Below are 26,768 nucleotides of genomic sequence, written 5' to 3'. Positions count from 1 at the left end.
ATTAGAAATGGGCCAACAACTGGAATTCCACATTTGTCTTGGGTTGGCCAACTTCTTGTATTCTTTACTACTGTTATCCGTTAGAAGAGTAATAAAACATTAGATAGAAATAGTCATGAAAATCTATTAAAATCTCAGAATCGGGTTATTTCTTTTATAGGTTTAAAACTAAAATTCTTACCAAAGGATGAGACTCTTATCTTTTCTTGTTCTACTTTTAAGATGAGCAAATCAACAGTTATCTAAAATGCTAGCATACACATCTTTAGAAAACTCAGAACAAACTGAGTTTCTAAAAATAAAAATTTGCCAGTAATCATGAAATTATTGAACATTCTTTCTGTGGCATTATTTGTATTTTCCCAGTGTAACAGATATCTAGACATATCAAAATACTTTATACTACACATATTCAAAATACTGTATATGTGTATATATAAAGGAGAAGCCTAAGGAAAATTTCTAGCACTTGTTTATTCCATTCTTAGATTTAAAAAGAAATCCTCCAGGAAGTAGTTTTAGTCACTAAAAAACAAGAGACTTATTTAAGTATGAACACCCTCAAATATTAAAAAAAGAGGAAAAAAAAAGCTTCTCCATAGCTCCATAATTTGGGAATTAAAAGATATGGTCATTTGTTAAATTCTTTACTGGAGATTTCTATTTCACAACAGAAACCTAATCAAAACAAAAAGTTTCTAACACAATGAAGTTGTGTTTGTTTATTCAATATTATGCAAAAACACATCTCTACTTTCTCTTCAGATATGTATAAAACATGAATTCCCTCCTCTTTTTAAATATATATGCCACAGCTCTGTTCAGGGAGCGGATGCCCACCCAGCTCCCACCTACACCACCAGGCCACTCACCGCCCGGGGCTGCCTCCATTTTCCCAGGTGCTAGCAGCTCCGCCCAGCTCGGCCATCACTGAGCCTTCCCACTTGCTTGGCCTGGCACGGGGCTTTCCGGAGCCTGCGGGCCGGCCTCCCCTCCCACTCCCTCCGCGGTTCTCTGGCGGGGCTGGTGGAGGGGGGGGGGGGGCGTCCCCGGCCAGTGTCCGGAGGGCAAGGAAGTACGGGCGGGCCGACTGTCACTCCACCACACCCTGGACTCCAGCCCCCGGTAAACTCCCTGTTACTGGGAGGCAGATACCATCTCTGCAGCCACCAGTTTGGAAAAAAGCCTAACGAATTTCTGGTTGGGAATAGTGTGGTAGGAGAGTTCCCAGGACCGCTTGAACCTGCCGGAGAGCAGGCTGCAGGCGGGCGCTAGACTCGGTTCATACCGGGGGGGGGATACAAAGGTGAACAAGACCCGAGAAAGATCTACATAGTGCTACAAAGGCACCCAGAGAGACCGGTCATCTGTGCCTAGCAGAAACCTGGTAGACTTCCTGGGCGAGGCGGTGCCGAGCAGGGTCTTGAAGGCCCAGCTGATAGAAGAGGGGCGCAAAAGACACGCCCCAGCCCAGCACAGTGCACACAGAGTGGGGAGACGTGCGGCCCGGAAGGCGGAGACTCGACAGAAACCACACACCCAGTGGGGTCGCCACTGCACGATCCAAAAGCCTGGGCCAGAGCACATGGAACAGGGAGAAGTCCTGCACAGGAAGTGAAAGCTCAACAGAGATCACACACCCTGTGGTACGTGATCCACCAGCCCAGCAGAGTCCAAGCTGACCAGAAAGGTGGCTCCCCAGAGAAGCCCAAGACCCGAGCCAACCACACACATGAGGCACTAGAGGCCAACTGAGCAGTCACGGAGGGAGCCATACGAAATTGGCAACCACAGCAACATCCTAGTTAGTCATTAGTCTCAAACCGGTGGACTGTGAAACCCCCTGCCACAATGAATAAACACCAAAAAAAAGATACCAGAAATACAAAAAATCAAGAAAGTACACTACCAAAGTTAATAAATCTCAACCTCTAGATCCTATAGAACAAGAAGCCCTTGAAATGACTGACAAGGAATTTCGAGTGATAATTCTAAGGAAACTGAATGAGATACAAGAAAACTCAGCTAGACATCATGATGAAATGAGGAAAAGTATACAGGATCTGAAAGAGGAAATGTACAAGGAAATCAATGTCCTGAAAAAAAATACAGCAGAACTTGCTGAACTGAAGAAGTTATTCAGCGAAATAAAAAACACAACGGAGAGTTTAACCAGCAGGCTTGTCGAAGTTGAAGAGAGAAACTCTGAACTTGAAGATGGGCTGTTTGAAAGAACACAAGCAGACAAAAAGAAAGAAAAAAGAATCAAGGATATTGAAGAAAATCTGAGAGAGATATCAGACAACCTTAAGCGATCAAATATCCGAGTCATGGGTATTCCAGAAGGGGAGGAAAATGGAGATTCCATTGAAAACATATTCAACAAAATAGTGGCAGAAAACTTCCCAGGTATAGGAAAAATCACAGATCTTCAGATCCAGGAAGCTCAACGATCTCCAAACGTATTCAACCCAAAAAGGCCTTCTCCAAGACATGTCATAGTCAAATTGGCAAAACTCAGAGACAAAGAGAGAATCTTAAAAGCTGCAAGAGAGAAGCGTCAAATCACCTATAAGGGAGCCCCAATCAGGTTAACATCAGACTTTTCATCACAAACCCTAAAAGCTAGAAAGGAATGGGATGATATTTTCAAAATACTAAAAGACAAAAATTGCCAGCCAAGAATACTCTACCCTGCAAGGCTATCCTTCCAAAATGAGGGGCAAATAGTATATTTCTCAGACAAACAAAAACTGCAGGAGTTCACTACCACACAACCACCCTTACAAGAAATCCTCAAGGGAGTACTGGGTTTGGTTCCTGAAAAATAACTACCACTGCCATAAAAACCCAAGAAAAATCTAAACCCGCTAGTATAATAAAAATGGCATTCATGAAGAGAAAACAAGCTAACAAAAACACTATCTACAACCTAAGGAACCAACAAACACAGAAAACAAACAGTAAATCAGAAAGCAAGGAACAAAAGACACCTAAGACAACCAAACAACCAATAAAATGCTAGGAATAAATCAACACATTTCAATAACAACTCTTAATGTAAAAGGCTTAAATTCCCCAATTAAAAGACACAGACTGGCTGACTGGATCAAAAAGCAGGACCCAACTATATGCTGCCTACAAGAGACCCACCTCACCCATAAAGATTCACACAGACTAAGAGTGAAAGGATGGAAAAAGATTTACCATGCAAACAGAAAAGAAAAACGAGCTGGAGTAGCTATTCTTATATCTGACAAAATAGACTTTAAACTAAAAACCATAAAAAGAGACAATGAGGGACACTACTTAATGATAAAAGGACTGATCCATCAAGAAGACATAACAATCATAAATATGTACGCACCCAATGTTGGAGCAGCCAGATTTATAAAACAAACTCTATTAGACCTAAAGAAGGAAATAGACACTAATACCATAATAGCAAGGGACCAGAACACCCCACTGTCAATATTAGACAGATCATCTAGGCAAAGAATCAGTAGAGAAACACAAGATCTAAACAAGACTCTAGACCAATTGGAATTGGCAGATATCTACAGAACATTCCACCCAACAACCTCAGAATATTCATTCTTCTCATCAGCACATGGATCATTCTCCAGGATAGATCACATATTAGGTCACAAATCAAGTCTCAATAAATTCAAAAAAATTGGAATTATCCCATGTATCTTCTCAGACCACAATGGATTAAAACTAGAAATTAATAACAAACGAAACTCTGGAAACTATACAAACACATGGAAATTAAACAGCATTCTACTTAATGACATATGGGTCCAAGAAGAAATCAAGCAGGAAATCAAAAAATTTATTGAAACTAATGAAAACAATGATACATCATACCAAAACCTGTAGGATACTGCAAAAGCAGTATTGAGGGGAAAATTTATTGCATTAAACGCTCACTTCAGAAGAATAGAAAGATGGCAAGTGAACAACCTAACACTTCACCTTAAAGAACTAGAAAAACAAGAACAATCCAAACCTAAAGTTAGCAGACGGAAAGAAATCATTAAGATCAGAGCAGAACTGAATGAAATTGAAAACCAAAAAACATTTCAAAAGATCAACGAATCAAAAATTGGTTTTTTGAAAAGATAAATAAAATTGACAAACCATTAGCATGGCTAACAAAAAAAATGAAGAGAGAAGACTCAAATAACAAAAATTAGAAATGAAAAAGGCGATATTACAACTGATTCATCTGAAATACAAGGAATCATTCGAGACTACTATAAACAACTATACGCCAACAAATTTGAAAATCTGGAGGAAATGGATAAATTTCTGGATACACACAAGCTCCCAAAACTGAACCGTGAAGATGTAGAAAATTTGAACAGACCAATAACAATAAAGGAGATTGAAGCTGTTATCAGAAGGCTCCCAACAAAGAAAAGCCCAGGACCAGATGGATTCACAGCAGAATTTTACCAAACATTCAAAGAGGAATTGACACCGATTCTTTACAAAATATTCCAAAAGATTGAAACAGACGCACATCTCCCAAACTCATTCTATGAAGCAAACATCATCCTGATACCAAAACCAGGTAAAGATATAACCAAAAAAGAAAACTACAGACCAATATCCTTGATGAATATAGATGCAAAAATCCTCACTAAAATACTAGCAAACAGAATACAGCAACACATACGTAAAATTATTCACCACGATCAAGTGGGATTCATCCCAGGGATGCAAGGTTGGTTCAACATACGCAAATCAATAAATGTGATACACCATATTAATAAAGTCAAACACAAGGACCATATGATCATCTCTATAGATGCTGAAAAAGCATTTGATAAAGTTCAGCACTCATTCATGACAAAGACCCTCTATAAGTTAGGTATAGAGGGAAAGTATCTCAACATAATTAAAGCCATATATGCCAAACCCACTGCCAATATCATCCTGAATGGGGAAAAGCTGAAAGCTTTTCCTTTAAGAACAGGAACTAGACAAGGATGCCCACTCTCACCACTCCTATTCAACATAGTGTTGGAAGTACTAGCCAGAGCAATCAGAGAAGAGAAGGAAATAAAGGGCATCCAGATTGGAAAAGATGAAGTCAAACTGTCCCTGTTTGCAGATGACATGATCCTATATATCGAACAGCCTAAAACCTCTACAAAAAAACTTTTGGAATTGATAAATGATTTCAGCACAGTAGCAGGATACAAAATCAACACACAAAAATCAGTAGCATTTCTTTTCTCCAATAGTGAACATGCAGAACGAGAAATCAAGAAAGCCTGCCCATTTACAATAGCCACCAAAAAAATAAAATACTTAGGAATTGAGTTAACCAAGGAGGTGAAAAATCTCTATAATGAGAACTACAAACCACTGCTGAGAGAAATTAGAGAGGATACAAGAAGATGGAAAGATATCCCATGCTCTTGGATTGGAAGAATCAACATAGTGAAAATGTCCATACTACCCAAAGTGATATACAAATTCAATGCAATCCCCATCAAAATTCCAAAGACATTTTTCTCAGAAATGGAAAAAACTATCCAGACATTTATATGGAACAATAAAAGACCACGCATAGCCAAAGCAATGCTGAGCAAAAAAATAAAGCTGGAGGCATAACGCTACCTGACTTTAAGCTATACTACAAATCTATAATAACCAAAACAGTATGGTACTGGCATAAAACAGACACACTGACCAATGGAATAGAATAGAGAATCCAGAAATCAACCCACACACTTACTGCCATCTGATCTTTGACAAAGGCACCAAGCCTATTCACTGGGGAAGGGACTGCCTCTTCAGCAAATGGTGCTGGGATAACTGGATATCCATATGCAGGAGAATGAAACTAGATCCATACCTCTCGCCGTATACTAAAATCAACTCAAAATGGATTAAGGATTTAAATATACACCCTGAAACAATAAAACTTCTTAAAGAAAACATAGGAGAAACAATTCAGGAAATAGGACTGGGCACAGACTTCATGAATACGACCCCAAAAGCACGGGCAACCAAAGGAAAAATAAACAAATGAGATTATATCAAACTAAAAAGCTTCTGCACAGCAAAAGAAACAATTCACAGAGTTAAAAGACAACCAACAGAGTGGGAGAAAATATTTGCAAAATATACATCTGACAAAGGATTAATATCCAGAATATATAAGGAACTCAAACAACTTTACAAGAAGAAAACAAGCAACCCAATTAAAAAATGGGCAAAAGAGCTAAGTAGGCATTTCTCTAAGGAAGATATCCAAATGGCCAACAGACAAATAAAAAAATGCTCAACATCACTCAGCATCCGGGAAATGCAAATCAAAACCACATTGAGATACCATCTAACCCCAGTTAGGATGGCTAAAATCCAAAAGACTATGAACGATAAATGCTGGCGAGGCTGCGGAGAAAAAGGAACTCTCATACATTGTTGGTGGGACTGCAAAATGGTGCAGCCTCTATGGAAAATGGTATGGAGGTTCCTCAAACAATTGCAGACAGATCTACCATACGACCCAGCTATCCCACTGTTGGGAATATACCCAGAGGAATGGAAATCATCAAGTCGAAGGTATACCTGTTCCCCAATGTTTATCGCAGCACTCTTTACAATAGCCAAGAGTTGGAACCAGCCCAAATGTCCATCATCAGATGAGTGGATACGGAAAATGTGGTACATCTACACAATGGAATACTACTCAGGTATAAAAACGAATGAAATACTGCCATTTGCAACAACATGGATGGACCTTGAGAGAATTATATTAAGTGAAACAAGTCAGGCACAGAAAGAGAAATACCACATGTTCTCACTTATTGGTGGGAGCTAAAAATTAATATATAAATTCACACACACACACACACACACACACACACACACACACAAAAACCGGGTGGGGGGGGAAGAAGATATAACAGCCACAATTATTTGAAGTTGATACGACAAGCAAACAGAAAGGACATTGTTGGGGGGGAGAGGGGGAGGGAGAAGGGAGGGAGGTTTTGGTGATGGGGAGCAATAATCAGCCACAATGTATATCGACAAAATAAAATTTTTTAAAAAAATTAAAAATAAATAAATAAATATATATGCCAAAAAATGAGAAAACTCTTCAAAATTAAGACTATCCCAGATCTCAGGGAAAATACCCATAAAGGTGTATATTCAAAACTGTTTTTGCTGCATTAAGGTTTAAGGGTGGATTTTAATCCACATTATATGTAGTTACTCTTAGACCCTTGGACTGTCTATAAACATGTATAAGAGTTGTATTTTCTTAGTACTCAACTTACAAAAAAGAAATAATAGAAATGAGGCAGTCGAAATATTTTTACTGTGAGAATGAAATGTCAGTTGAGAGATGCAGAGATGGAAAAATAAAAGCAATGGAGACAGAAGATCCTTAAACCAATGGTCCCCCAGGTTCTACTTCAAAGCTTATGCAGTACCTGCCTTAATAAATATCTAATGCAATTACTTACTATTAATAGGCAATGGGGTCTCAATATTGCTTTTTTGTGATTGCTTCTGAATCATCTCTTCCAAACAAAGTTTAAAACCTCTTTCTCCTACAGAATCATCAGTCTTCAAATGCACAATCAGGAAAGCACCACTGGATGTCAAGAAAATTATTTCTTGGAGCCAAATAAATGAGCTGCAATGTGAGACACATTCAATAATTAAAACACTCCTATGCAATTACAAAGCTGAAAGAGGGCAAAGAGGTGACATTAAATTCCAAATTATTAATATTAACCAAAAAACAATTATCAAGAATGTACGATCAAGATTTGTAGAACGGAACTCATGATTTGAGTACAACAATGAAAAGGTATAGATTTTTAAAGATCAAAGGGAAAAGACTGGGTTAGCATTTGATATGAAAATGATACACAATTTCACGGCAATCTGTGACCTTAAGGAAGGGGCAAGAGGCATTTTGGTGAAGATAAATGGACAGATAAACTAAAGTGATGGGATAGATTGCCTAAATACAGAATAATACTGATCATTTCCTAATTCAGTAACACAAAAGTTGGCACAAAGTTGGTCCTGATAGTTTCAGGACATTTGCTGTAATTTGTCTGTACATTTGCTGTACTTTAAATTGTACTAAAATAAAGCAATGTTAGATTACTGGTTTGTCTTCAAGGTAATATCTCAGAAATCTGAGAAAGAAAAATATGGAACAGTTCATCTCTACATAATTCTTAACCTCAAAGAAACTGTTTGGTGAATTGGAAGTGATGGGGAACTTTGAAGTTGCCCCCATGTCAAGCCAAGGGATTCTTGGTAGATTCAACAAATACCCTGGAAGTTTAACATAATGGAAATGGGGGTTTCTCTGCTCTTCAAAAAGATTAAGGAGTATGGGGATGGATAGGTAGGAGACAGAGAATACAAACAGGCATGCAGGGTTTCTAAAGTCATATATCAGTGAGGGAACAAACTTAGTGCTCACAGGCACAGATTCAACAGCCAAACTGCTGATTTGGACCAGCTCTACTGTTTATTAACTATGTGGCCTTGGGCAAGTTACTTAGCGTCTCTCCATACCTCAATTTTCTCATCTGTAAAATGGAAATAAAAATAATGCATGGCATTAAGTTAACTAGTATTTACAAAGTATTGTATTTGTTAAATAAAAAATAAACCTCAGCAAAATTTTACAGCAAATTATCAGACAGCTGGTTTTTGAACACTTGAAGAAGGAATTAGTGGTCACGAGAAGCCAGCACGGGATCCTGAACATGCCACATTAAACTAAGCTAATTTCATTTTTTAAAAGAACTAATTAGGTGATGGCTAAGGGGAATGGGATAAACTTAATGGATCTTGGCTTCAGTGAAGCACTGAATAAAGAGTCTTACGATGTCCCTGTGAACAGATAGAAAGTGATAAGTAGATAATTATATGATTAGGAAGTTCCACAGCTGATTAAATAACCATACAAGAATGTTAGCTTAAGAGAAGGTCTTAATGGTATAGCAATGGTCCTACCCTGGTCTTGCCAAATATAATATTTCTGTTAATGATTTAGACAGAAATACAGAGAACACATTTCCAAAATCTGCAGGTTTAAGATGGGTGGCCAGATCAGAAGTAAAGGGCTAGTTTAAATGTAGTGTCTTTGAGATCATTTAGTTCAACCTTTCATCTAATAGAGTTCCCTCTAAAATAACCCAAACATATGATTACTAGTCTTAAAGATATAACGTGGAACGTATGAGCATTTTCCTTTTTTGAACTGTTCTAATTTCTAGACCGTTCTTCCTCACATTGAGTCAAAAGGCACCAGTGTTTTGACTACCACATGTTAGTACAGTGGCCAAGAACACAGAATGCCTGAGCTTGAAACCCACTTTCTCTACTTATTAGTTGTGTCACTGGGGGCAAGTTATTCAATCTTTTCATGACTTCATTTCCTCATACTTAAAATGAGAATGCTGTAACCTACCTACATATGGTTGTTAAGAAGATTAAGAGTATTACAATAAGTTCTTAGGACTATGCCTGAATAATGGTAAATACTCAATAACTTTTATGTAACATTAAGCAGAACAAGTTTCATACATGGCCTGAGAGTCTACACATGAAAATTCCATAAATATTTAAAAGGAAGAATTATGATCCTTATTTCTTCTCTCTTCTCCAAGGTGAACATGCCCAGGGTGTCCACACCCTTCAGCAACCTGGTCACTATGTTGTACGGATGCATTCCAGTTTGTCAATGTTCCTTAAAAATTGTTGCTTGACTAAGGGTGATATTCAAAATATTTAATAGTCAGTAGGGGCAACAACCAATCAAATTGCACACTGACTAAAGATTTTGTGACACTGAGCTAGCACATGCCAGCTAAATGCTAGCGCTAGGTTTGACCTTATGATGGCACTATGATTCCCTTGTCTTTTAATTCTTTACTATCACTACTCTAAATGTGTAATCATTCAACACTTCTAAAATTTTTATTTTAAACATCCCACTTTCTAAATCACCCTCTCATTTCTCTACAACTCTATTAATATTTCTCCACTATAATTGTTTGATCTCACCATGACCTTCTAGCTATTGATTCCATAAACTTTCTAAATCCATCATCCTCTAAAAAAAGGGAAATTTTGCTGTAAAGAGAAACAGAGAAATTGGTCAGTAGCTAATATTTTTGGTTCTATTTTGTTTTAAATGATGGATAATGCTAGAACATGTATGAAACTGATGAGAATGATGAGATGATGTGAGATTAATCAGAAAAAGAGGAATAATGTTACCAGGTAGGAAAATATTAAAGAGAAAAAGTAATCCCTTATGTACAGAACCGATCTGACGCTCACAGGTAGAACATCATCAGGAGATGATGATGTTGACTCTCCAAAGTTACCTAATGCCCAAAACCTATATTAGGTTCTTTCTGACACCCTCTTACTAAGATACCCCATTGTTTCCCATGGTGTGTGTTCTCCCACACTGCAATGAGTAATAAATCCAATTTGTTCAACCACAGTGTGTTCCTGGGGTATCTGGGTAAAGGGTATCGACAAGGGTTAGGGTTGCAGAGTCTGATGCTACAGAGATCTCATGTTAATCTAACAGAAAACTAATAGCTTGAACTTTTGAATCTTCTCCTTCCCTATACTCTAATTGCTTTAGAATCCCTAATAGGAACCATACTTATTGATAAGAAAGTTAGGCAACTTTGGCACTTCAAAGAAAAATGCTGATTTTATTGGTGTTATAAATCCAGGAATATCATAAGAGTGGTCAAGGTCCCTGGATAAAGACAACACCAAAAACTCTTCTTTTGCATCTTGTGATTGATGGATTGTCACAGTGTCTTCAGTGGCAGAGCTGGGAGGAGACTGGAGAACATGATGCAATACTGGATTATAGAATCTTTTAAAGAGCTTTCCTCTGTCAGTCTCAGAACAGGATAATGTTGGATACTCATGCACAATAGATACCATGAGGTCAACAATCTCTAAAGATTTTTCAAGCTAATTGTACTTCTCCTCTTTTTAATTTACCTTAGATCTAAAAAAGGCTTCCTCTACTGTGAGGATGAAGCCTGACACATAACACTGAGTAAGCAAATTTTCAAAAAACTTACCTAAAAATGCAGTATAGGAAATAAAACCTCTTAAAACTTATGACCTCTGCAGAAAAACAAAATTAGAGTGCCCCCTAGTAGTAAAATGAGAGAAAAAGCACTGGACTAAAAAAATCAAGAGGAGCTGGGATTAGTGGGTCAAAGCCTAGTGAGTGTGGTCTCACGGTCATCCCATGGTATTCCAGGATTCTGATGAAGGATCTGGTAAGAAATCACTGACAACAAATGATATTGTTCCCAAGGCAAATGTAGGTCATGTTTCCCATGTTATATGCATTACATAAGTACTTAGTGCCACTTAATGCAGGTCACTTAAGAAAGATCAATTTACCAAGTAATCTTGATTGTTGATCTGGCCCATCATAAATATTGACATAATTTCATTCAAAATTCCAAGATTCTTCTGTTATGAAGCCTTTAATGACTGCTTTCATTTTATTTCCTGACATGGAATAAAAAGTCCAAGTGCAATTCAGCATGTTGGAATAAACGTCAGGATAATTGGGAGATGCGATCTCGACAGAACCAATTAGAATCAAATCCAATGCTGGACATCCTTGAGGTAAAGAGAAAAGATACATTTAACGCAATAATCAAGGAGCTGAGTTACTTCTTGACTCTAGTTTTAATGTCTACAATTAGGTAATTAAAACCTAAACTGTAGTGTACTTTTATTAATTTCTATCACTGTTTCTTTGTATCCACAGTTCCTTATGTATATTGATACAGGGTTTAAATGACTTTTGTTTTGAAAAATTGACCCACCTCACCCTAAAAGAAGAAAGACCAAAGTCCTTTGACTTTAAAATCACAGACTATAAAACCACTAAATCACCCCACATCAACATTTCAATGTAATTTTGTTGTTCCTGTTTAATACATGATCTTATTTAGGGTTCACAATCATTAGAAATAGGTATCATCATCTTCAGTCCAGAGATGAGTGAACTGATACTTGACATTCAACAGATGTGTCCTAAGACCTTTAGGACTTCGCTAAATCTGCAAATTCCACAGTGATATTTCGTCTCCCCTGAAAATGCAGTAAAAGGTAACTTCAATGTCATGAAATGTGAGTAGAGAACAAGGCCAGCATAGGTGAGAAGCAGACCTGAATGCTTGGTTAAACCAGCTCCCTGGGCAAGTCACGCACTCCTCACAGCATGTACAATTCAAATTATTAACGCTTATAAGGTAAAGAAATTTGGAAACTCTCAGGTAGTTTGAAACTAGGCTATTAAGGTTCACAGGGCTGAGAGGCTACTATACTAGGAAAGAAAAGTGAGCAATTCAGTAACATTTTGGGCCTACTCCAAATGCCCTAGGTAATACCCAATCTAAAATTGAGGCCAGCGGTGGGCACCTGAGGGCCTCAGCCACACCCCACCAACACCCACAACTAGCCAGCGACAACCACTGAGCCTCCACAGGAAATGCCCAGGGCTCCCAAGCTGGGGCATTGTGGGGGTGAGGGCTTCAGCCACACACCCCTGACACCTGCATCCAGCTGAGCCATGACCAAGACACTGCTGCAAGCTCCCCTGCAGGAATGAGGTGGGGTGCCACAGGCCTCAACCTCACTCCTCTTCCTTCCTTCTTCTCCCACCCCCTTTTCCTCTCCCCCTCCCCCCAACTGCTCTGCAACATCATCATAGAATGTAAAAAAATAATATTAATAAGCTTAAATAAATAAATAAATAGAAAGAAAATTGAAGCCATCCAAACACTAGTTTACTTCATCTATAATCTTATCACCTTAATTATCACAATGCAAAGACCCAGCAAAGGAAAAAAGACAAAACATATACATAGTCCAAAAGGAATAAAATGTATGGAAAAATGGTAATGAATAGACTTAATTAGCTAGAAGGATTCTCCTAAGTGAAGCAGATTTCATTTTTTACCCTTTTGTCAGATAAGGAGTTACCTACATCCTTCCTCTCTATTCCCTAACTTGCCCCAGGGTCTCATCTGCCCTTGAAGTTTGATACTAAAAAAATTAATGAGTCCATATTTCACCATAAAGCAACTAGAATCAGGCCATAAACATCTAAATTTGACAGAAGACAGAGTACATTACTTGCTAGTTAAGTTGCTAGTTAATGTTAAGTTGCAAGGATATTCCCAACTATATTCCCACAATATCAGAAAACCAAAGCCAATTCAAATTCTGAATCACAGATTCCTTACCTCTTTTAGGGTCTTACCTTTACCATTAATTTAATTTTTTCCTCTCATGGAATCTGGAAGAATATTTTGGATCATCTAATTAAACATTTATATCTGTTTATTTTTCTGATTATAAAAGCAATATATGCTCATCATAGAAAATCTCAAAACTACAGAGTTCAAAAAAGAAGATATAAAGCCACCTGTAGTCCCATCCTTTAAGTAACCAATATTCATATTTTGATGTAAAACTTGGAAGGACTTTTCTTATGCTATATACACATTTTTAAATAATTGTGTGCCATTTACACCTTTATAATCACCCCTTCTCCTCACTCAATTGATTGTGACTGTTTTTCCATGCTACTAAACATTCCATATAAATTTAGTTGGATTCTAGATGTGTTTTGCTGAAAGACCCAGATAGACATACTGTAATTTCTAATGGCATATTTTAATCTGCAAATTTAAAAATATGAATGATTTCATTAACAAACCTCAAACGCAGGGTTTAAGTCTGTTATAATTCTGCCACTGGAAAAACATCTGCACTAAAGGTTTTCTATGTTTACCTGAAAAACAGAATTGAGTGTATATGCTAAGAGTATCTTTCCATCCAACTCATACTTTGCTCTCAGGCAGGGGGATTCCTATAAGCAAAATAGATGCATTTCTTACCCATTCATTGGCTAAGAAGCTACCTCCTTATTCTTTACTCCTAATTTGCCTCAGCTGAAATGTCATTTCCTTTATTCAATCAAACAATTATTGAGCACTATTTACCAGGCATGGTTGTAGATATCAGGGATACAGCAATGGGACATGCTTAGTGTGACTGAGGAACAGCATCAAGGTTGGCATGGCTGATGTGGAGTAATTATTGGAAAAAATAGTAGGAGAAGTTAAGAAGGTAGCCAAAAGTCAGATCACATATCATCTTGTAGGCACAGTAAGGACTCTTACTATGAATGAGTGGGGAAAACACTGGAAGATTATAAAATGGAGGAGTAATATAATGTGAATTATTTATTTTAAAATGATCATTCTGCTGTTATGAGTAAAACACACTAAAGGAAGGCTTGTACCAGACTGTTATGGTGGAATTGTTGAGAAGTAGTTGGATTCTAGATCCATTTTGCTAAAAGACCCACAGATGAATTATACTTGATGGGGAATGTGAGAAGTCAAGGATGACCAAGTTTCATATCTTGAGCAACTAATTAGTAAAATGAAGTCACCACCTACTGAGATGGGGAAGATTGGTGGAAGAGGAGCTTAGAGGCAGAGGTGGAAAAATCAAGAGTTCAATCTTACTCATGTTAAGTTTGAAATGCTTATTAGATATCAACTGAAGAGGAAGTCATTTGGATACGCAGTGTTAGAATTCAAGAAGGAAGTTGAAAATGTAGATATAAATTTGGAAATTATATGTCATAAACAGCATTTAACGCTAGGGATTGGGTGAGATCACTTAGGAATAAGTATAGGTAAGGGACTGGGTCCTGGGACATCTTAACCTAGAATAGTGGAGAAAATGAGGAACAACCAGCCAAGAGACTCTGAAGGGGACCAGTGAGGTATAGAGAGAGTGGTTCCCTGGAGGCCAGGACAAGTGAGATTCAAGAATGAAGGAAAGCTCATCCGTGTCAAATGCTGCTGTTAGGATGAGCAGTGACTATTGGAACTGGGCTTGTGAAAGTCATTGGCAGCTTTGGCAAGAACAATGTCCATGGAATGTAGGAAAGAAAGCCCTATGGGAATGACTCCAAAAAAAAAAATGGGAGAGCAAAAGGGCAAATAATGAGCAGAAATAACTTTCACAGAGCTTTACCATAAGAGAACAGAGAAATCCAAGTTTTCCTAGGTTTCTGTCCTCCCCACCCCCCGAACAAGCTACACAAGATCCCTCTGAGATGCTGTAATTTTCTGTCGTAACTTAATATAGCTGTTTTTTAATATGTATTTTTCTGTATGACTGTTGGATTATTGACTCTCTCCTGCACTAGACTGTAAGCTCTATGAGGGCAGGGACCATATTGTTCATTGCTGAATCCTCAGTGTCTTGAACAGGGCCTGGCATATATCTGAGACCATTTGTTGATAGTTTGCATAATCAAAGGCTTAAATGTGAGATTTTATTCTATTTTGTTAGTCCCTTAACATATACTTTGATTTATATAACTTGGACTTGATGCAAATTTCTTCTGGGTTATACTCTTCCAACACTTCTTACATTACCAGACTAAATTAGGTAAAATATTTTTAGTAGAAACATCTCTCCAATTGTATTCCAATTAACATGTGTCAAAAAAAAGTTAAAATGGGTGGTGAAGCAAAGCATGCTAATTTTTAAAAATGTGTATGAATTGATTAATCTTAAGAACTGGAGCAATTCTAATAACTGCTCAGAATTAAACATAATGGCAAATGTTTTCTTCATGATACCTAATGTCTACAATTTTCAATAGGATTCAATTTTTAAAATTCTATCAGTGCCTTCTTTCAAACCACAAGAATGCTGGCCAAACGTATCTTTGAATAATCTGGTCACAGCTAATTTGAGTTAACTAAACAAAGACAAATTACTCTTGATATTAGTATTTTAAGGAAATTAATTCCAAAAGAGAAAGAACTACTTAAAATTTTATGCTACTGATAAAAATTCCCTACTGTATTTTTATAATATTACAAGTATCCGGAAAAGTAGAGAAAATGCTTAGGTGTTATAATAAAAAAGGAAAATCTGATCTTATACTTTACAGAGGTTTAGCTTGAGGCCTCCACGTATTATAGAAGTCACAACATTAAATATTATCTTTCTCCTCCCCTAAAACTGACAGATGAAACGAAGAATTACAATCTATTTACTTATTTGATAATCAGTTTTTCCAACAAAGCACAACCAAATGAACAAAAACATACACACAAACAAAAAAAAAATGGGGGAGAAAGCAATGGACTTACCAGAAATATGAAAAGAATATCTCAATGAAAACTCTTCCATAGCCAAACTGACATTGTATATAAAAATCAACATCATAAGAAGACCACGGGGTTTTAATGAAGGTGGATCTCCTTTACATAATTTTCCTAGCCAAAAAAAAAAAAAAAAAACCAAAAAACTTGCTATTCATCAAGTCAAAGGTTATTGAGCAAGGTAAAATTATTTTTGAGATTATAAATTTATACCATATCCCAACAATATAAAAATGGAAAATTTAAGTGAATAAAAACCAATTAAAATAAAGAGAGAGATGTTCCAAATTCCTGAGTCTAACCAGTTCTAAGGCAGTCATTCTAAACCAACTAGGACATAGTACCTAGTTCCTATGACATCTGGAATAACTTAGGTACATCTTTTTAAGGATACATATATATTGTAAGAGAAGGTGACATGTTGTAAGACTAGGTCCTCAGAGAGCCAAAACATTATTTGTCACCAGACTACAATAATCATACACAGGGAGTATATTTGAGATTTAGCTACATATAACCCTCATTTGTCCACAGCACAGCCATTAAATGAATAACAAACAAGTTGCAGCAGCTGGTATGAAAGTCAAAACATTAGTTGACCTAAATAAAGGTTTTTTTTAGTGATAAAAAACCAATAGTTCTCAGAGGTCTCCTCTGACTTAGAATCCTGGAGCTCAGATGGACATTAGCAACGATTTTGTTCAAACCTCCACTACCCAGGACTTCTAAAACATTCTTCAGAAAATGATGCCGTCTGAAGCTGCGAAATGCTTCATGACTGCTGTCATGGAGTTCTCTGTAAGCTCCTCTGTAAATCCAGTTCAGTGCTAGAACAAGACATTTTCTTTTACTTCCTCTTTTGCCTAGTATAGCTTCAAGATTAGAAATGTTTATTCATTCACTGGGGAAAATATGAAGAATTTCAAAAAATACTACTCTTTCTTGTAATCTAGAGATGTCCCGTTAAACACACTGACGTGTTTTTCTTCAGATCCTTGTTTTATTCACTTACAGCCCCTTTAAAAAAATTTAAATTATACTATATAGTTCTTCATCCAGGATTTTTCATTCAGTATTGCATGTAAGATTTTCCTGTTTTATAAAATACATGTTAAGATATTGTATTTAATGACTGCATAACATTTTTCTTACTGATTTTTATGATACTTTTGATATATGATACTTTTATTAATCATATCTCCATTTAGATTATTTTCATTTGGGGCCATTATATATAATGGTGAATGAATAGCTTGTACCTAAACATCTTTCACATATGTAAAGTATATTTTTAATAAGTACAACTAGAAGTAGAAACATTCAGTAAAAATTATGAACTTATAGATTTCAAAAACTATTTCTCTAGAAAACACACTCCAATTTATATCCCAACATGAAAATGCAAGTTACATTATGTTTTATTTGATAAGTAAAATTATTCTTTAAAATCTTTTCTCAATTTACCTGGTAAAATTTTCTTCTCATTTGTTTTAACAAGGCCAAATATTTTTTCAAATATGTATGCATTTGATTTGTCTACGAATTGCTCACTCAGGTCAATTGACATTTTTCTATTAGAGTATATCATAGAAAACAGTGATTCTGGACTGTATTTTGAAATTAATTAGTTAAACCCTTATTATACTTATAATTTTTCTTATATTAGGAAATCTCTAAATTATAAAAGAATCCTCCACTGTTGTATACTTGAGTTAATTAGAGGTAGATTAGAAAGTCATAGGCAAGGGTAATTATTATAAGGTTGATAATTTGAATCCACTTCCCATGACAACAGTTTCAAAGTTTAACTGATCATACATGCTATTTTCTAAGACATTCTAATAAATGTAGTTTTCTCTAACACTCAGTTTCAAGATTTCAAGTCAATGAATGTAGTAGGAACTATGAAGTTTTCCACTATTACATAAAAGCACTGCCCTTTTTAGTAAACGAATAGCCAGAGGATCAACTTCATTGTGACATGAAACAAAATAACAGATTTAATTTAGATTGCATAGTAACTGGTATGTAAATATTCACTAACATTTCTTGTCTATCAAAAGAGGCTATTGGTTAATTCCATGTTTTGGGTTCTCAAAAGACTTGGTCCAATAGTTTGTCATTCTCTTGGAAGTAAAACCCAAAATGCTTGGGGTCTCTGATTTAACTTTAAATTTAATCAGTAGTAAATAAAAGATATCTAGCGCATATTAATTTATTTTTACAAATTTGAGTTTTTCTAATATTGATTTGTAGACACTCCCTATGTTAATTACTTTAAACCTTTCACAGAATTTTTGAAAACCAAGTTCATTGTTTACTTTTTGTTTCTGTTAAAGCAGAAGTTTTTAATTATATAGAAAGTGATTGATAATTTGTTTTCTTCTATTGCTTTTATATGATAGGTCTTTCTCCCTATACAATTAAGATAACTACCCATTTTTTCCACCATCAATGGCTTAAGAAAAATGTTTAACTCTTTAATCAGCTGTTGTGTGATATGATAAATACAACTTTATATATTTCCTCTGTGATTTGTAATGTCAAAATTATCACATATAATAGTCAGACTTCCTAGGATTCTTCTAGTCTATTTCCACTCGTGTTTTTTCTTATAGTGGTTTTAATTGTTAGTGTTTTAAAGTATGCTTTAATACTGAATAAAGCAGTTCACCTCATCATCTGGCCATTCTTTCCCCAAAACATTGTCAGCTAGTCCAATTTACTTTATAGAATAAACTTTAGAGTTATCATCAATTTACTCCTCATCCTTCTAAAAAAAATTTCCATTGGGATTTAGTTAGAAAATACATTGTACTTGTAAATTATTTTGGGTTGAGTTGATGTTAATTATATCTTCCAGTTTTGGAACACTGCACTTTCTTTCTGTTCAAATCTTTGTGTGTGTGTATGCACATGCACCCCAACAAAGTTTTATAGTTTGAACAATAAATTTCACATTTTATTTTAGGGTTTTTTCAGTTATATAGGTTTTTGTTGCTAGATAATCAAAGTGATTTCTTTTTATTATGTACTTCTAATTTTTATTGTTAAGTTTTAAGATTATGATTGCTATATAGGTATTTGTATCTATTTTTCTAATTTATATTAGAAAATCATGATAAAATACATATTTTAAATATTAAACTATTGCATTCTTGGGATAAATCTTACTTGGTTCTGTCAAATATTCATTGAATAATCTGTTGAATTGAAGCATTGGCTTAAGGCCTTGACATGGTTCAGAGTATGCCATTCTGGCATAAAGATTATTTTGAGCTGAAGGCAATTGAAGAAAAAGACAAGAAAATCTCTCTGCTCTCTCCCTCTCTACTAGGAAGGGCAGAACAATTATCAATCACCAGAGACAACACAGGGCTCTTATCAGTCCAGAGATAGCACCAGAGGAATCTATATAACGTATCTTGACAAATAACCCTAATTTTCCATTAGTTTTCTTCATATATTTGCCTTCCCTCAATTTACCACCCCTAGAAGCTCACAGTCCTTTTCCTTATCTTGTCACTTCTATACAAATTTATTGTTCTTTTGATAAGATGCTAAATACACCCAATTTCTAAATAGCTTTTTGAGTTACTCATCACCGAGTATTGAAGCATGTGTTTATAAACTTCTGTTTGTTCTTTTCTTGTTAATCTGTTTTTTGTCAGTCTAATTGTTTAATTTGCAGGGTCCTAGCCAATGAACCTATGATGGTCTGAGGAAATAAAAAACAAACAAAAAAAACCCACCTCCCCACATCACCTTAAAGGAAAACATTTTTCCTTCTACTCCACTAGTACTATGCTCAGTACTTCATTTCTGACACCAAATGTGTGGATTTTTTTCCTCCACAACAATGAAATATAATTCTCCAGCACACAATGACTAGAAATCCTACAATTCAGTTCTGACACTATCTACCTGGAGTTAGCACAGCCCACGTAAGTTACGGGCTTACTCTCCTAAGACGGCCCCTCTACTTCACATGCCAATTTCAAGTCCAGGTAGTCACCTGTGCTACTAATTGACCAGTTATAAATCAGAGGTTCCCATGGTTCCCTCTTCAGGTTTGATAACTTTCTAAAATGCCTCATAGTATCCCAGGAAACATTTTACTTAATTCTACCAGTTTATTCCAAATGCTACAACTCAGGAACAGTCAAATAGAAGAGATGCATAGGGCAAGAAATGAAGAAGGGGCACAGAGCTTCAAGGCCCTATCCAAGTGCTTCACCCTCCCAGCACCTCCAACCTGGAAGCTCTACAAACCCTGTCCTTTGAGGGTTTTATGGGAGCTCATTACATAGGCATGACTGATTACATCATTGGCTGGTGAGTAGTACAATTTCCAGCCCCTCTCCCTTTCCCAGAGGTTGGAGGTAAGGGTATAAGTTCCAACTCTCCAACCTCTTGGTTAGTTCCTCTGGTAACCAACCCCTCATCCTTAGGGGCTTTCCAAAAGTCACCTCATTAACATGAACTCAGGTGTGGTTGAAAAGGGCTTCTTCTGAATAGTAAAAAACACTCCTTTCACCTTTATTATTCTTATTTCTTAGGAAATTACAAAGATTTTAGGAACTATGGCCAGAGATAAAGACCAAATATATCTTTCTTCTTATATATCACTGATGGGTAGAGGGAAACAAAATTTTTTCCTCCCCATATTAGTCTGTTTCTGTTGCTTATAACAGAACACCTGAAACTGAGTAATTCATATAGAAATGAAATTTATTTCTTACTTTGAAGGCTGAGAAATCCAAGATCCAGGGGATACACTTCCTTGGAGTGGGAATTCTTGATAGGGTCCCAGGGAGACTAGAGTATCACATGGCAAGACTAGAGTATCCCAGGGCTGAGCAAGAGAGAGCTAACCTTCTCACTAAAGCCATCAGAACCACACTCATTACTCCATGACTGGATCAATCCATTCACAAGGACAGAGTCCTCACAATCTAATCACCGCTCAAAGGCCCAACCTTTCAAATACCATAATTGGATTTCCCACCCTCTTAATACTCTTAAATGGGGGAGAGCAAGTTTCTAATACATGAACTTTGACCAACTGCATTCCACCCAGCCCCCAAAGTTCATGTCCTTCTCACATGTAAATGCACTCATTCCATCCCCAGAGTCTTAACTTGTTTCAACTCAAAGGTCCAAAGTCTCACCTGTGAAATCAAACAAGTTATCTCCTTCTAAGATACAGTGGTAGGACAAGCTTAAGGTACACTTTCCCATCCAAAAAGGGAGAAATAGTCCAAAACCCTGCAGGTCAGGCATTAAATCTTAAAGCTGGAGAATAATTTCCCTTGACTCCCTATTTAGCATCCTCTGCACACTGGTGCAGGGCTTGGACCTCTAAGTCCTTGGGCAGTCCCACCCCTATGGATTTTCTGGGCTCAGTTCATGCTTCAGCTCTCCCAGGCTGGCATTACATGCTGGTAGCTCTATAGTTCTTGGGTCTCAGTGGTGGTCCCCCTCCTATGGCTCCACTAGGCATGGCCCTGGTGGGGGTTCTCTGCTCCAACTACAACCCCACTCCTAGTACCAAAATCTGTATTAGTGTTCTCCAGAGAGGCAGAAACAATAGCATGTATATATATATATATATGACAGTAGATTTATTAGAAGAATTGGCTCACGCGATTGTGAAGGCTGAGGAGTCCTACGATAGGCTGTCTGCAAACTGGATGCCAGTAGCATGGCTCAGTCCAAATCCAGAAACCTCAGAACCAGGGAAGCCAAGGGTGAGATTCTCAGTCTGAGACCAAAGACCTGAGAGCCAGTCGTGCTGCTGGTGTGAGTCCTGGAACTCAAAGGCTGAAGAGTCTCAAGTTCTGATGTCCATGACAGGAAAGAAGAATGTCTCCAGCTCCAGAGGAAACAGAGCAAGAGATTCACCTTTTCCTCTGATTTTGTTCTCTCCAGACCCCCAGTGGATTGGATGGTGCCTGCCCACACTGAAGACAGATATTTCCCACCCAATTCACTCAGGCTTATGTGCTAATCTCTTCTAGAAACATCCCCCAAAATAATGCTTTACCAGGTTTCTATGTATTCTTTAGTCTAGCCAAGTTGACATGTAAAATTAACCATCGCACTCTTCTTTACCCCAGAGCTTACAAACCTTATTTAGAGAAATTTAAATAGAGTCTCAAAACATTTTTGGGAATGAGATAGGAAATATTATACATGTTTTATGAGTTAGTTCTAAGAAGTACAGGTGTTTATTAACATTGTACATTATATCTGATATGGCTAATTTACTCTTCCTCCCCTGCCTCTTTCTTCACTTCTTTGTTCTTCCAGCCTTGTGTGCTATGACACCCATAGTAAGAGAGGCATTAGAGAAAGTCTAATCTTCTTTTCTTCTAAATAGTGCAATTTTAAGAATAGGAATCAAAAACAGGTATTTCTAACCTAAACATAACATAAGCTTAATTTATTTAATATTGTTTGACACAAATTCTCGTATTTAATTCTCAAAACAACCTCATGAAGCAGTGCAAAGTAGCATGTGTTCTGTAAGGTAGAAGCACAGATAATTTTCAAGGATACGGCATTCTCCCCATAAGAAGCTATGGATTTGTTGATACTAAATTGGCTCAGGAACCAAGAAATCTCAGTGTTTATTAACAGTTCCTTAAGTGGAGAGACAAAGATTGTTGGTGCACTTACTTCTGGGATGGTAATGTAAATCTAAAGAATAAAATGGGCACTGGTTTAGCAATTAGCTGTTTTATCAACTATGGCAGGACCCTACCTGAGTGGAAATTGACATTGGCATCTGGGCCTTCTTAGGAAGACATAGGCTAGTATAAAGTGACACCTCCTCTTCCTCTGGGATATTACCTGGTTTCATTACACATCTGTGTCCTTAAATAAATTGGGAATTTATAGCACATGTGCATGTGCATGATGGTGGGTGTCTCTTTCTCACAAAAGAGGAAATTGAGTCTTCAAAAGCTTTGGGATTATTTCCAAAGTCACTGAACTAGTATGTGGCAGAAATGAGATATAAACTCAGGATCATCGGATTCCAGAACTCTGAACTGCTCTATCGCATTGTGTCTAGGAATGTTGGTTGGCCACACAAAGCCCTTTTCCATTTGCCTTCTACCTTGTCACCTTCCAATCAGGTGTGGCCATGTGATAACTCTGGCCAAAGAAATTCAAATCTGCTCCAGGAATTTTGGAAACACATTTGCTTTTTTGTTAGGAATAATCCTTACCTTCCCCTGTTCTTCCTCCAGTGTAATGGTGAGAACTAAAATAACCACATCCGACCATTAGGAGAAAAGGCCAAAAGAATTGCAGTAACTTTGGTTCTGACGGAGTTCAACTGTTGAACTACTGGCACATCTGCTTACCTCTGGATTTCTCTTTGAGAGTAAGAAGTTTAAGTCACTGTAATCAGGTTTCCAGCTACTACCTAAATGGTAAACCCATTTAATGCCTTTTCCTATGAATATGTTTTTCTGTGATTAATACTATAGTCTCAATTTTCTTATGTCTACATTTGTCTAAAACTGATTTATCCATCCTTTATTTTTAGTATTTTGGGGAAAACTTAATCTAGGTGTGACCCATGTAAGAAACAATTGGATTTTGTTTTGAACTTAATCTGAGAGAACGTTATGTTAATCACAATTATAAATCTAAGAAAATAGTATCAGTAAAGCTATTTCAGTATCACGTAAGAAGAGACTAGTTTATGTCACATGTAAGCCATATACTGAATATAAAAATATCTAATAATATTTCATAAAAGAAAATCAATAGCATATTTCTCCATGAGAAACTAGTTAGCCATTAAATTTTTGCCTGGTCCAAATCCTTCATAAATACACAGGTGACTATGACAGGATAAGGGTGCTGGCTTCATCTGGAAGTTGATAATATCAAGGCGAATGATGTGATTTAAACGGGCTACTAACATCCAGTGGCAGCTATGGTATAGATGAAAAAAAATCAGAAATTATTTCTAAACAGAATATATTGTTGTTTACTTTGCTCATAATTTAATGCACCAAGGTTGCTGGCTGTCAGTGAGCCTTAGTTTTTATGCCTGTTTCTTTACATTTGGGTGGAAGAAGCATTTCTACTTTAAATTATGCCAATTAAAAATATTCTCTAATACCTAATTTGTCAAAAAGTTATAGTTAGGTTCACACATTATGGTGAATGGTTGGTCAATCATGTGAATTGTTCTAAATTCTGATTGGCAGTCTATAGGAGTTTAAAGACATGCAAGAATTTGCTCGAAACTCCCCAAAATAACAATTTTTCTTAGGATTGATATTATACAAATCTGCATTTTTAATTTCTCACTTTAAACTTACTATATTGTTTCTTTTCATTATGGCAATTTAAGATCTATTTATTATGTAACTACTATGTGCCAGAATATTTTACATACATTATTTCAATCTCCAAAATTCTTTGATAGAGATTTGACTTTCCACTTTGCCTAATAAATCATCTCTTTTGTTGAGAAAGTACAGTTTATTAACAAGAATATTCTTACTTAATGTGTTTTTTTCTTTTCTTTTCTTTTTTTCATTTTGAACATCAGGGCTTACCTAAGAGTCTATTCTTTAGGGAGAGGATGTGGAAAACAATGCTTTAAGCAAATATCAAGTGTTAACAGTAGTCAAGTGATTGTTCTCATGCTTCTTTCATCATAATAAACTTTCCTTTCTTACCTCACAGCGGTCTCATGAGAATATTTTGGGATCTGTATGATTCCTGCTGGCTTGGTCAGAAGAACATTCTCACAAGTGATGATGTGCTCTTGGTTTGAACTTTGGGGAAATCTCATTATTTTACTGCCCTTTGGACCTAGAAAAAAGGAAGCAGAGAGAATGCAAATAAAACTGATTCTTCACAGACTTCCGTATGACTTTTCAGATCAAGGCAATCAGCTCTCCTCCTAAGGGTCTTAGTAATTATCATGAGGCGGATGGTTTCACTGAAAAGTCTCTCCATCTTAAGCATTCAAAGGTGCGAAATAAGTGCATCTCTCAGAATTCTCTTTGACATAGCCTGGGGTCTATGGAACATTATGTGGAGTGACTATAGACAATGCCTGTTAAATGCCTAATTCCATCTGAAAGCAATATTCTTAATATAGCTCCCCAAGAAAAAACTTTCATATGATATGAATGCCTTTCTTTACTACTCATTTAACATTTTCCCCCCAAAATGTGCGATATACACAGGTCTAGAAAAATTTATTCTCCATAATGCTTTTTGGTGCCAAGGAGGGAAACTAGCTTTCAGTTGTCTACATTCATCAAGAATCAAAAAGCCTCACTAATTACATGTTCTAAAGTACAATCTGACAATTCTGAATTACACAGTTTACACGTACAAAGTGAGAATCTGATAGTGTAGTTTTTTCAAAACTTATTCTAATATTTTATTATATCACTAAAAAGAAAACTCTGATACAGAGATAAATTGTCCAGCACTAATCAGCCAGCTAAGATTTTGAATCCGAATCTTCTGATTCACAAGAATTATAGCTGCAGAAAAGGCTCTCTGTGGTATAAAATCACAGTCAAAAGTGTTATCTTGCAACCGTCATAGCATAGCCATGTTCAGAAATCATACTTCTTGATGATTTACAAGTCAATCCAGTTATCCACTGAATAGTTTCTCTTTTGGGCCTGCCTGACCAAATCTCAGATGACTTAAATAGATTTGCCTTTCAAACATAAACTCATTCCACAGAAACATAATCTCCTATACAGTGCTGTATAAGTTTTGAAATATTCCTAAGAAAAATAACTTTGATTTTTAACCTTTATAAGTTCACGTAAAATGACCAAACATACCTTGGACTCTGAAGACAATATAGCTTATGTCAAAAGCACCTTGCACAAAGGAATGAAATGTCACCCTCCACCAGTGGTCCAGAGCTCATGAAAATCATCGGGTAAAGGCTCCTTCCACATAATTCACCTACATTTAAAAAAATCAACTCTATTAAAAAACAGGAACACTGGGCCAGCCCATGGCTCACTTGTGAGAGTGCGGTGCTGATAACACCAAGGCCATGGGTTCAGATCCCATACAGGGATGGCCAGTTGGCTCACTCGGGAGAGCATGTTAAGATCCCTTTACTGGCCATCTTTTAAAAAAAATAAAAAAACAAGAACACAAATTTTTGAGCAGTTTCTGTATTTTAGACAGAGAATTAATTTAACCCACTCTGCAAAATGAGAGAACGGGGCTTCAGAACTCAAGTGACTCACTCAAAGTCATAGGCTAGTTTGGTGGCGGGGGGGGGGGGGCAGGATCTCAACCCAGGTGAATAAATCCAATACCTATCATAGGCTACTATGTTACAGTGCTTCCTTGAAAGATGGTGGGAAGTTATTTTACCTTTAAAATAATGCTGATGTGCCATTTTTCTGCTAGGAAAGCAACTTATTTATTAAAAAATATCTCACCATGAAGATACATGATGGAAAACTTTTGCTACCTAAAAATTTA

The 26,768-nt window shown here is 36.6% G+C and overlaps 1 protein-coding gene across 1 annotated transcript in view; it reads right to left on the bottom strand.

Moving 5' to 3' along the window:
* The window catches only part of OVCH1 (ovochymase 1), a gene marked incomplete at its 5' end in the record, with an annotated part of 73,527 nt that overhangs the window by 5,892 nt on the left and 40,867 nt on the right, over positions 1–26,768 (bottom strand). Inside the window, 4 exon segments of the mRNA XM_063115698.1 lie at positions 24,093–24,217; positions 24,974–25,109; positions 26,108–26,174; positions 26,176–26,234. Coding sequence (XP_062971768.1) covers positions 24,093–24,217; positions 24,974–25,109; positions 26,108–26,174; positions 26,176–26,234 — 387 coding nt within the window.

The sequence above is a fragment of the Cynocephalus volans genome, chromosome 12 (assembly GCF_027409185.1).
Source record: "Cynocephalus volans isolate mCynVol1 chromosome 12, mCynVol1.pri, whole genome shotgun sequence".
Lineage (NCBI taxonomy): Eukaryota > Metazoa > Chordata > Mammalia > Dermoptera > Cynocephalidae > Cynocephalus > Cynocephalus volans.
This window is presented reverse-complemented; position numbering and strand designations above follow the sequence as displayed.